Genomic DNA, 13052 nt, shown 5'->3' on the forward strand with positions numbered 1-13052 from the left:
CCTCTGTCAACACGACACCCACAATGGCCATTCTTACCGTGGACGATGTTATTTTCTTCGTCGCTGTCGAAATTCGGCATACGGATCAGTTTTGTCACTGTCCGTAACTGCTGCAAGGGGCATCAGCTTCTGCATCATTTTCATCACGAAAGTCTCTTAAGTCACTTTCACGATTGAGTTCTCTTAGCAATGGTTGCCAAATAGCAGCTTCCGTTCGTGAATGTCATTCCTATGTGCAATTTTCACATAAATGCATTTCACATTCGGCAAAAGAATAGGCACACGATGTGTACTCCTGGGTCACAGTGACTCTTCAAAAAATATTTCTGCCAAATCGATTAAACAACAGTGTCTCACAACATCGAACATCTGTCCTCTACTAGGTTTCACTCACATTAAAAAACAAAACAAAAAAACTCCATGGTGACGGTAACCCTGGTGTACACTTCTTCTGGGATTGTATCCGGTGTCGACCGGGCATGTATTTATTCCAATATTGTAGTAGTTCGTCTACACTTCTTCCGGGAATGTATCCGGGGTCGCCCGGGCATATATTTATTCAACTATTGTAGTAGTTCGTCTACGCTTCTTCTGGGATTGTATCCGGCGTCGCCCGGGCATATATTTATTCCACTATTGTAGTAGTTCGTCTACACTTCTTCTAGGATTGTATCCGGCGTCGCCCGGGCATATATTTATTCCACTATTGTAGTAGTTTGTCTACACTTCTTCTGGGATTGTATCCGGCGTCGCCTGGGCATATATTTATTGTAATAGTTCGTCTCCTCCCTCCCCCTTTTCTGCCATATCCTCCTCCCTCATCTTCCTGTGTGTCTGCTCTTCGTTGGTCTCTTTTCATCAGTGCCTCCCCCGTCTCTCTGTCCATCTTCTCCTTCCCTCTCTCTTTCTGTCGATCTGCTCCTCCCCCCGCCCCTCCTCCATCTATCACCATAATTCATCCCAACTCCAATAGCCTGTTGGTGGTTCTCATCCTCACAGAATTTCTATCCAGATAGTAAGTAACATATGTATCATATTTGGTTGAAATTGATTAGGAGCTTAGAAGGAGCGTTTTGCCCGTGGCTTTGTCCAGGTTCGCACATGTAACACATACAGGCCGTTAAAAAAGCTGTCGAATACTTTGAGAGGGGGTAGTACTCTTCGAAACGAGAAAAATAAGTCCATTAAACATGGGTTGAGGAATGAAGTAACTCCATTAAACATGAGTCCGGAAACGCATACTTTTTGTGAAAAACACTTGTTTACAGGAGGTGTTCAACGCGGCGACCATTCATGGCAGTGATCCCCTCTGCCCCCAGCGTAAGGAATGATGTACCCTTTGAAGCATACCCGGCTGTTGTTGTACCTGCTGGCACACATTGAAAATGTGACTCTGTACTATCCGCATGGCGTTGATGGCTTGGCGTAGGCCAATTCTTTCATAACCAAAAGTCTAAGGGACTAAGGTCTGTGGAACGAGCAGGTCAAGGTTGCAGCCGCCCCCCACCCCCACCCCCCACCAATCCATCTGTCCTGAAATGTCTGCTTCAGATGTTCGCGCACATTGTGACGAAAATGTGCTGCTTCCACATCCCGCATGAACTACATTTGTATTCGGTGCTGCAGTGCCGAAGCTTCCACCAAAGTAGATAATACATGAATGGGAAAATCCAGATAATGCAGCCCAGTTAACTTTTGACATAGCATGTATGGCTCTATTCATATCGCCAAGTACGCCTGCCCATACATTGATTCAGAATCGGTGTTGACGTCATCTTTCTGAGCTCCTTGGGGATTTACATCTGCCCATGCATGCTGGTTACGGAAATGTATAACACCCTCTCTTGTGAACCCTACTACATCGGTGAATAAAATCATGCAGGTGAACAGTGGATCCGCAGCACACTTCTGCAGCAGCCATTGACAAGCCACCATTTGCCAAGATGAGCCTGTGGCCTCAGGACCCGTCGCACACTGGTTCCAAGGGTTTTCTCCACCGAGCGTAGCACACGCTCTACCATGTCAGGCCTTGCACTGTCAGTCTTCCGAGGCACCAGAGTACCTGTGTCTCTCAGACGCTGGAAAAGTCTGCCGAACAGCTTATCAGAATTTACTCTTCTCTGTGAATATTTTTCGGCATAGAGGGCACGGGTTCGCAGGCCACGTCCATTTCTAAACCATGGCAGAATATCATATCCGCCATTTCACTTGTCGAGTAGTAGGCTTGCATTGCTAACAAGTGATGGAAAAGAGAAAATGTAAATGTACTACACCATTTTTAAGGACCAACAGCGCAATAACAGTAAACACATGAGTGACTCCGCATTTGGAAGAAGATAAAACACTAACGTAAGTACCCACGGTTGAGAGTACTGAACAATAAGCCACACAAACACGATGAAAACTAACATAGCCTACCATAAGACTGACTGCAGAACACCTAATGGTAAGTAGAGTACTGTCCGTAAGACATCATAATACCCTGCCGAAACATTTGACGGAGCGCCAATGCAACGACTGTGCTAAATCTGCGACCAAGAGCCGCGCAGCCCTGCCTATAAATGCGTGTTTATCTCGGAAAGTATGCGTTTCTGGACCGATGTTTACTGAACTTATTTTTCTTGTTTCGATGAGTAATACCACCTCTCAAAGGATCGGACACTTTTTTATACCCTTATCTCACCAACATTTAACACATTTCACACATATTTCACCTCTATCTCCAGCAAATTCCACGCTAACGTTTCGTTTTCACACAGCCCAATGTTTATGACATCAAATCTCCTGAAGAATGTCTGCTACAGTGTTACAATTTTGCAGGCACATTCAGTGTCATCTGTAGACAGTGTCTGCGAAATGTGTTCCGAATAGAATTAGTAGTGAAGGAGTAATAAATTAAAACGTCATGCATGACGCGACTGTTTTTCTCGCATCTCAGTATTTATGACGTCATATCTCATAAACTGTGTCGAACAGTCATATATTTTTACAGGTACATTTAGTAATATATTTGAATACTGTCGGCAAAATTTGTTATGACTACAATTAGTAGCAAAGAAATAATAAATGAAAACGTTGTACCTGATAAACTACATGAACAGTGAAAATGTAGTAAATGCTAAACTTTTTTCCTGTCATAATTTTGTTGAGGGGAGGGGGGGGGGGGAGGTGGCAAAGGAGAGAAAGTCTTGCAAAGATTTGAAAGAATGTGAAAAGTTTGCCTCAAATACTAGATGTGCATGATCTGGCTACTTGTGCTTCATGGGCTACGCTTCTTTCTCTGCCCGACCTTCTCCCCCTTGGAGACGCAAGTGTTTCTTACTGCCACAATGATTCTCTACAGACAGTGATATGTGTGCCAAGTTTGGGTGAAATCGATTCAGCTGTTAAGAACGAGATGTGCAACATACGTATGTACATCTTCGCATTAGGTATGGACTATTCAAGCTGTACGGAAAGTTAGTTCTGTGAGGCGAAGTGGTTATTATATTATTGCAAAAAATGGCTCTGAGCACTATGGGACTTAACATCTATGGTCATCAGTCCCCTAGAACTTAGAACTACTTAAACCTAACTAACCTAAGGACAGCACACAACGCCCAGCCATCACGAGGCAGAGAAAATCCCTGACCCCGCCGGGAATCGAACCCGGGAACCCGGGCGTGGGAAGCGAGAACGCTACCGCACGACCACGAGATGCGGGCTATATTATTGCAAGAATACAGAATATTCTCATTTCGTGATCAATGATTTATTTTACAGGATGAACTGATATAAAAATATGCTCATTTTATTTTCAGTCGATCTGCGTACTGTGCAGTTTTGAAACCACTGTTTGAAGGTAACAAAAGCGTGTATTCCATGAGGGATTTTTTATGTGGAAGTGAGCTGTTTTGTTAGCTTCTCCGCAGCGGCGGGGAACATTTGATTGGCACTTTCGATACAGTAAGATATTAACGTAGGGCTCCAGCTGTATTTTGTATGGATACAGTTCTCCGAGCAGGTTTTTAATGGAACCCCTTAATGCAATGATTTACCGGACCCAATCCGTAAAAGCAAACTTATGTTTTTGGTGGAGTGTAGCGCTTGGGCCTCTAGGCTATCTAACGGACCCAAACAGAAGACGCTTCAATTTCCTTTTTTTAAAAGGCGCCGCCCCAGAGTTTTCCTTCACACTTCCTTTCATTCCCACCATTATGCAGAGCAACACGGACTCAAAACGGTGGGAAAGGGCCAAAGCGCTCTTCACATTCGCACACGTCTCATTGTTGGACATAAGCCAACCGATGTACCGCGACGTGGATACATGAGAAAGGCACGCGTGACGCATTACCCTGAGAGGAAAAAGCATTACTCATGTCACATGTCAGTACTACGGTAATTCTACGAATGGACGCATTACCCTCAGGAAAAAAAGCACTCTCCATCTCATTACTACAGTACGTTCCACGAGTGAAAGATTTTAAATCAACATATGACGATTGAAGTACTAGTTTTATAAACAAGAGACTGATTTATCACAATACCTTGTACTCTTCTATCGCCTTGGCTATCATATCCTCGTCAAAGCGAGGCAACACAATAAGGCGACCTCCATTGAAAATTGAGAAGAGCTGCACAAACAATCCAGAGACCCAAAACAGCGCCGTGTACTGAAGGGAAATGGTGTGTGGTTCCATCTTCAGCTCCAGCTCCCTGAAATTGGATACCACACTGTACTGCTGCACTGTGACGAGCCAACATAAATGCATCAACAAGTATGTCATCCATCATGGACTGCTTGTCAAAGGCTGCGATTGATTAGATAATACAGAATAAAAACTAATTCAATCACATTTTTTTAACACCATGCAAGGCTACAGTAGCCAAACTTGTAATGAGTATTATACAGAATATGAGTGCAGCCCCTCGTACAGCACAAACGTTATAGCCGATACCAACAATGCCTCTCAGAGAGCACAGCGAACAAGAAGGCGAAACGCGTGAGCGGCGGCCTGGCTAGAACGTACAGGTACCTTACTTGATTAAAACTGTGTGGCGGACCGAGACCCGAACTCGGGACCTCTGCCTTTCGCGGGTAAGTGCTCTACCAACCGAGCTACCCAAGCACGACTCACGCCCCGCCCTCACAGCTTTACTTATGCCACTATCTCGTCTCCTGCCTTCCAAACTTCACAGAAGCTCTCCTGCGTACCTTGCAGGTCCCGAGTTCGAGTCTCGGTCCGGCACACAGTTTTAATCTGCCAGGAAGTTTCACATCAGCGCACACTCCTCTGCAGAGTGAAAATCTCATTCAGGTACCTTACTTTACTCATTTCTGAGTTTCGTTGCAGCACACAGCAATAGTCAAGATCTATGATTCATGTATGTTATGTGCATACACTCTTCAATAATAAATAGTGTGTCAGTAATACGAGGGTCGTCCGTTTCTATTTCTATCCGCGGCAGCGCTACGATCGCAGCTGACTCAAGCAGAGGAGACTTACGCCATTTTGAGATCGCTCCTGCCGACGTGTGATTTGTAATGCTTCTTTATAACGTCAGCCATAACTGAAAATGCCGCCGCGTGTGAAATCAGATCTGTGATTTCTAAATGCAAAGACAATTAAACCGAAGGAAATTCATCGGCAAATCTACGGGGTTTACGGACAAAATGCTATGAGTTATTCAATGGTTAGAAGATGGGTCAGACTGTTCAATGAAGGACGTGATCAAGTGCACGATGAAGAACGAAGTGGACGCCCGTCTGTGGATACTGATGAACTGGTTCACACAATTGAAGAGAAGATTAAGCACAACCATAAGTTTACACTTAGTGCCCTTGCTATGGAAGTTCCGCAAATCTCACGATCACTAATTCATGAAATTGTTACTGAAAAACTGAAATTTCGAAAACTTTGCTCACGTTTGGTTCCCAAAATTCTTACAACACAAAAAGAAACGGATGGGCAGTGCACTTCAGTTTTTGACACGCTACATCGAAGAAGGCGATATTTTTCTTTCTCGGATAGTCACGGGGGATGAAACTTGGGTATCGTACGACACCCCAGAAACAAAACGGCAGTCAATGGAATGCAGGCACACTTCATCCCCAACGAAGATTAAGCCTAAGCAAATACTGACACCTCGGAAAGTCGTGTGCACCGTTTTTTGGGACAGAAAAGGCATTTTACTGATTGATTTCTTACCACGAGGCCAAACAATCTATGCACGTGGTTACTGCGTGACCATTAAGAAATTGTGCCGCGCAATACAGAACAAGCGCCGAGGATTACTGTCAAAAGGTGTATTTTTCCACGATAATGCCCAGCCTCACACGGTGAATGTGACCAAACAACTCTTACGGGAATTTCACTGGGAAGCGTTTGATCATCCTCTGTACAGCCCGGACCTCGCTCCTAGCGACTTTGATTTCTTCTTACACCTAAAATCTGTCCTTGGTGCTCAACACTTCAATGATTATGACGAGCTGAAAGATCATGCAACCACATGGTTGAACCTTCTATGAAGTAGCCATAAAAAACTTGTGCCACGCTATGACAAGTGCCCATAAAATTTCGGGAGCTATGTGGAAAAGTAGTTTAGCAGTTGTAGATTTTTGCAAAATAAAATTTTTCTGTATCTGTACATGTTTGTTTTATATAACCAAACGGAACTCACTTTGTGGACGACCCTCGTATTTGTGCGTCATCAACTTGATCTAGTCCGACAGAAAAGTAAATCACCGAGCGGAAGTATTCAGCAAAACAATTATACTCACTGTCGAAGGTGTAAGTCTATGAGGAGGAGGTAATCTTACAACCACTAAGAGTTACGATTGTCATTCTATTATCGTCAGGTAGATTATCATACTTTTACATGGTTAATTTTGTTATGACATACACATTTCTTTTCTTAGGGAGATTATGTGTCGACTAGCAAGATGCCAGAGAGAGTTCGGAATATAGTGGGCGTTGCTGGTAAAGACATCCAGTGTCAGGTTAAACACCTGGGCTCCTTGGTTCCCCAACTCCCTCTTCCCCCAGGGAACAGCAGGCCAGGGACACACAAGGGACTCACCGACCCCTCCACTCCTTCCCCTCCCCCCCCCCTGCTTCCACCCTTCCCTCTGGAGCAATGATAGTCAAGCACCCCCCCCCCTCTCCTCACCCCATCAACACCTTCATCTTTCATAACTGGGACACTTGTGTGGCTTGCGGCTACTATGGAGCTGGACAGCATAGAGAGAGGGTGTGTCTATTTGTTAATAACAAATTACGCCACTTGAGCTCTGTCTGTTAGTAGCAATATCACGAGACATCAGCAGAGACCACATCAAGGCAAATATTTAAGTACACTCATTTTTACATACACTACTGGCCATTAAAATTGCTACACCAAGAAGAAATTGGACAAATATATTATACTAGAACTGACATGTGATTACATTTTCACGCAGTTTGGGTGCATAGATCCTGAGAAATCATTACCCAGAACAACCACCTCTGGCCGTAATAACGGCCTTCATACACCTGGGCATTGAGCCAAACAGAGTTTGGATGGCGTGTACAGGTACAACTGCCCATGCATTTTCTACACTATACCACAGTTCATCAAGAGTAGTGAATGGCGTATTGTGACGAGCCAGTTGCTCGGCCACCATTGACCAGACGTTTTCAATTGGTGTGAGATCTGGAGAATGTGCTGGCCAGGACAGCAATCTAACATTTTCTGTATCCAGAAAGGCCCGTACAGGACCTGCAACATGCGGTCGTGCATTATCCTGCTGAAATGTAGGGTTTCACAAGGATCGAATGAAGGGTAGAGCCACGGGTCGTAACACATCTGAAATGTAGCGTCCACTTTTCAAAGTGCCGCCAATGCGAACGAGAGGTGACCGAGACGTGTAACCAATGGCACCCCATACCATGATGCCGGGTTTTATGCCAGTATGGCGATGACAAATACACGCTTCCAATGTGCGTTCACCGCGATGTCGCCAAACACGGATGCGACCATCATGATGCTGTAAACAGAACCTGGATTCATCCGACAAAATGACGTTTTACAATTCGTGCACCCAGGTTCGTCGTTGAGTACACCATCGCAGTCGCTCCTTGTCTGAGATGCAGCGTCAAGGGTAACCGCAGCCATGGTCTCCGAGCTGATACTCCATGTTGCTGCAAACCTCGTCGAACTGTTTGTGCAGATGGTTGTCGTCTTGCAAACGTCCCCATGTGTTGGCTCAGGGATCGAGACGCGGCTGCACGATCCGATACAGTCATGCGGATAAGATGCCTGTCATCTCGACTGCTAGTGATATGAGGCCGTTGGGATCCATTACGGCGTTCCGTATTACCCACCTGAACCCACCGATTCCGTATTCTGCTAACAGTCATTGCATCTCGTCCAACGCGAGCAGCAATGTCGCGATACGATAAACCGCAATCGCGATAGGCTACAATCCGACCTCTATCAAAGTCGGAAACGTGATGGTACGCATTTCTCCTCCTTACACGAGGCATCACAACTACTTTTCACCAGCCAACGCCGGTCAACTGCTGTTTGTGTATGAGAAATCGGTTGGAAACTTCCCTCATGTCAGCACGTTGTAGGTGTCGCCACCGGCGCCAACGTTGTGTGAATGCTATGAAAAGCTAATCATTTGCATATCACAGCATCTTCTTCCCGTCGGTTAAATTTCGCGTCTGTAGCACGTCATCTTCGTGGTGTAGCAATTTTAATGGCCAGTTGTGTATTTGTTAATATTTTCCTCAATTTACAAATTTTCATGCGTTTTCCTATTTTATAACTGTGGGCTCTCTGGAGCTGTGTGGCATAAGGTGTCGTCATAGGATATCTATTTGTTTATAACAAGTTACGATAAGTCACATCATATAGTGAGTAAAAATTCTGTATTATGTGCCACGAGAAGAGATCAGACCTAGGCACATGAGCAAGTATTCTCATTATTAAATATTTTCCCACATTTTGCCCAGTTTTAAGTATTTTCCGGATTTTCCGGTTTTTTAGTTATTTATTTATTTTTATTTTTTATTTTTAGTTTAACCCATTATGCAAGACTGTTCCCGACATGGGTTTGACATCACAATCCTCTCAAGCAATCACAAAACAGTACCGGTATGTCGCTAAGTTAGATACTACTAAATTGAAACGCACCACCCCTCCATCTGCTATAAGTGGCACCTTCTGGAGCTGTGTACCGTAGTGACAGGATGAGTCTGTTTGTTTGGTAGCAAATTACATCACTAGAGTCCTACTTGTTAATAACAAATATTTCGAGGCACTAGCAGATGCCATACTTAGATGGATACGTAACTACTCTCGTTTTTCCACATGTTACCAAGTTACTTGAGTTATGTGTCAACATCGCGACATGATGTCGCGTCATGAAATCGCATTGTGCCGATGACATGGCAGTCTTCCAATTTGTACATAAAATGTATTCACACTTTCGAATACAAACAACTTTCAGCTTTATTAGGAGATGACAATGAAAATTTATGCCAGACTGGGATTCGAACCTTGATTACCGGCTTTACGTGAGCGGTCACTTTAAACTACTTTGACTATCAATGCGCGACCCCCGGCCAGACAGAAACACCCATACATCATCTATCTTGCGTCACAAACCGTACTCTCACACATTATGCAATTCCCAGACTGGTGATGACCTTCTAAATGAAAGTTACTGCCTGGTATTGGTGGATTAATATCATACTGTAGTGCCTGTGTTACTAAGAAGAGAGGTGATGTATTCTTTCGAAGATGCAGACGCAGTTTCCTATGAAGAAGGAAAAAGAGCTACACTCAAGCCACATGTTTTATTAGGTTTCTGATCAGAAAGAATAAAAAACGTAATGCTGGACTTGGTATGGCAGGATCAACCAACACACTCGAAAGCACTATTGTGAACCGAATTCAGACCCAGAAGAAGATAAAAGAAATTAGGATACTCCTGTCTCTAGCACTATTTTCTGTCAGAGGCATATGGTACCATACTGTATATATATATATATATATATATATATATATATATATGTGTGTGTGTGTGTGTGTGTGTGTGTGTGTGCGCGTGTGCGTGTGTGCTTTGGGAGAGAGACATCACGTTCAAGTGACCCTCTTACTGTCAGTGAGAGGCCTAAAGTTCCGACAAGCATTTAAAAACATAATGAATCTGTGTCTGATATTTGGTCGGAATTATAAAGCACTGGTGAGTCAGTAAAATACACTTCTTTGGAAGTAGCTCTTGCGATAATTAGAGCTCATATCCATTAAACCGACTGACACTGTCGACCATATCTTGTAGTTCGTCGTAAAACAACGGGTGAGGTCTCAGTTATTCGACTAACCCACTGCCATTTTTATCAATTTGACTACCTATTTAACTAATCGGCATCCTTTTTGGGCGGGACAGTTGTCCTTGATGGATAGAGCCCCCTTCCAGATATATTGATTGATTGGCGGGAAATCGTTTGCTATATGTGGATCATCGTTTATTTAAACAATTTATAGATACAGTGTGTGGAATATTCAAACAATTCTACCCGGCCGCGGTGGCCGAGCGGTTCTAGGCGCTTCAGTCTGGAACCGCGCGACAGCTACGCTCGCAGGTTCGAATCTTGCCTCAGGTATGGATGTGTGTGATGTCTTTAGGTTAGTTAGGTTTAAGTAGTTCTACGTTCTAGGGGACTGATGACCTCAGATGTTAAGTCCCATAGTGCTCAGAGTCATTTTTCAAGCAATTGTGGGGCTTTCTTATTCCGATCGTGTAAGTAATACCGTCATGAAGTACTCATCACACGTAATTACACTGTTACAGATCGCGCTAAATATATGTGGTGATGACTGGGCTGCACGATGCGCCAGTGTCCTCCAAGCCGGCCGGGAGGCTGCGCTACGTGGCCGTGACACCGCACCGCGCCCGCAGGGACACCGGCCGTCCACCGTTAAGTGGACATCTCCCGTTATTAGCACACTGACCGGACACGGACTGTCCATCAGTATAGAGATTACGCAGTTCAATCTCAATGCCCAGAGAGCTCTACTGCCCACGACAGTAGACGTCAGCTACATTTTTTGTCACCGTCCGGCAGCCAAGTCACCCTACAGCAGTGGTCCCCTTTTCTTCAGTGACGTCCTTTGCTTGGTAATTCCCACCTCAAGTGGCCGGTTGCAACATCTGCACAATCTGCTCCCAAACACGCACCTTCCACACCAGGTCAGTGGAAGCAGCTGCTGTATGTGCTCGCCCTGTTGTGCAGATACTGGCTGAGCTAGTTCACAACACCACAGGCAGAGGACGCTGAGAGAAGCAATTGCACCTCCACGTGCTTCCTGTCGAATGAAAAATCAGTTGGTAGCGATCTTTGACATTGATACCTGAGAAATTCCTGCCAAAACACATGCTCTTTCTCTTTCTCTCTCTCTCTCTCTCTCTCTCTCTCTCTCTCTCTCTCTCTCTCCCTCTCTTTCTTCTTCTCTCAAGTGGCTACTTCCTACCCAGCGCCCATCTGTCGTGTACTGCACTAACCTCTTTTTTGTCCCAAACAAAGTAGTTGATACCTGGTAAATCCCCAGCTGTGGATGTCTTGATCAGATCGACTGAGTAATTAATTAAATCTATACCCTTTCTGTGTTGGCAGTTTTTCCTTGCATCCTATTGGTGGATAGTAGGACTGGTATATTTGGTGGGATTCGATCCCGCAACTGGTCGGTTTCCAAACTCTACTGGATTTTTTGCCCCTTGCATCCTGTTGGCGGATACTGGCACATTTAGGTCATTTGGTAGGAAGTCCATTACGTTGGAGGTAGCTGAAAATTTCAAATTTCAACTCAGTTTGCATGCTATCTCCTTAAACAACCTGCGGGAGGGGCTGGACAGATGCATGTTCGCAATACCACTGTCGGAAACAGTAAGATGATAAATCGGAAATTTGAAATTGCGACTGGGTTTTCAAAAGATTACAGAATTTCTAAGTTAGTTCTGTCTGCTACATTTGGAAGGAGGAGGATGAGCTTGCTCTTCCCCCTTCAGATCCGCCCCCCCCCCCCCCTTGTCTCCTATTGGTAGACACTGACACAGGCAATTTGCCGGCTGGTGTAGCCGAGCGGTTCTAGGCGCTTTAGTCCGGAACCGCGCTGCTACTACGGTCGCAGGTTCGAATACTGCCTTAGGCATGGATGCGTGTGCTGTCCTTAGGTTAGTTAGGTTTAAGTAATTCTAAGTCTAGGGGACTGATGACCTCAGATGTTAAATCCCATAGTGCTCAGAGCCAATTTAACCATTTAGTTCCATTTGGTACGAAATCCATTACGCTGGAGGTAGCTGAAAATTTCCAATTTCACCTCAGTTGCATGCATTGTCCTTAGATAATATGCGGATAGGTTTGACTGCTCTGCCGCGCGGGATTAGCCGAGCGGTGTAAGACGCTGCAGTCATGGACTATGCGGCTGGACCCGGCGGAGGTTCGAGTCCTCCCTCGGGCATGGGTGTGTGTGTTTGTCCTTAGGATAATTTAGGTTAAGTAGTGTGTAAGCTTAGGGAATGATGACCTTAGCAGTTAAGTCCCATAAGATTTCACACACATTTGAACATTTTTTTGGACTGTGTGCTCGTAATACCACTATCGAAGACCATAAATTGATCAGTTGGAAATTTTCTGATGCGATTGGGCTCTTAAGTCGCTATATAATCCCTGAATTGAACCCCTCAGCTACACCAGGACGAAGAATGACGAGGAGGGGGGGGGGGGGGGGGGGGGAGAGGGTCTACCACATTACTTGATAGTAGCAACAACGAATACCGCTTCTACCTTTCCGCTGCAACACCGAGTCCCTCGGAATGTACTGAGAAGCAGGAAACACCGCACACTTACACCAAGTTCCAATGCACAGTAGTAATTGTCACAGTCATATGTGGAAGATCACTGAAACACTCGTACATCCCACGCACGTGTTCCTGTATTCGAACGCAGTGCCCCAGGCCAGACAGTTGCCGCCCTGGACGCGTGTCACAGCGAGTGCGCCAGATCTGCAGCCGGATTCGGACC

General features: G+C 45.0%; 1 protein-coding gene across 3 annotated transcripts in view; it reads right to left on the reverse strand.

Annotated features, from left to right (window-relative positions):
- The window catches only part of LOC124804874 (4-coumarate--CoA ligase 1-like), a 241601-nt gene that overhangs the window by 111494 nt on the left and 117055 nt on the right, over nucleotides 1–13052 (reverse strand). For all 3 annotated transcript variants that reach the window (XM_047265238.1, XM_047265236.1, XM_047265237.1), the window contains exon 4: nucleotides 4527–4695. In XM_047265238.1, the coding sequence (XP_047121194.1) occupies nucleotides 4527–4695 (169 nt within the window). The remainder of the gene's footprint in view (nucleotides 1–4526; nucleotides 4696–13052) is intronic.

This window comes from Schistocerca piceifrons, chromosome 7 (genome assembly GCF_021461385.2).
Source record: "Schistocerca piceifrons isolate TAMUIC-IGC-003096 chromosome 7, iqSchPice1.1, whole genome shotgun sequence".
Taxonomy (NCBI): domain Eukaryota; kingdom Metazoa; phylum Arthropoda; class Insecta; order Orthoptera; family Acrididae; genus Schistocerca; species Schistocerca piceifrons.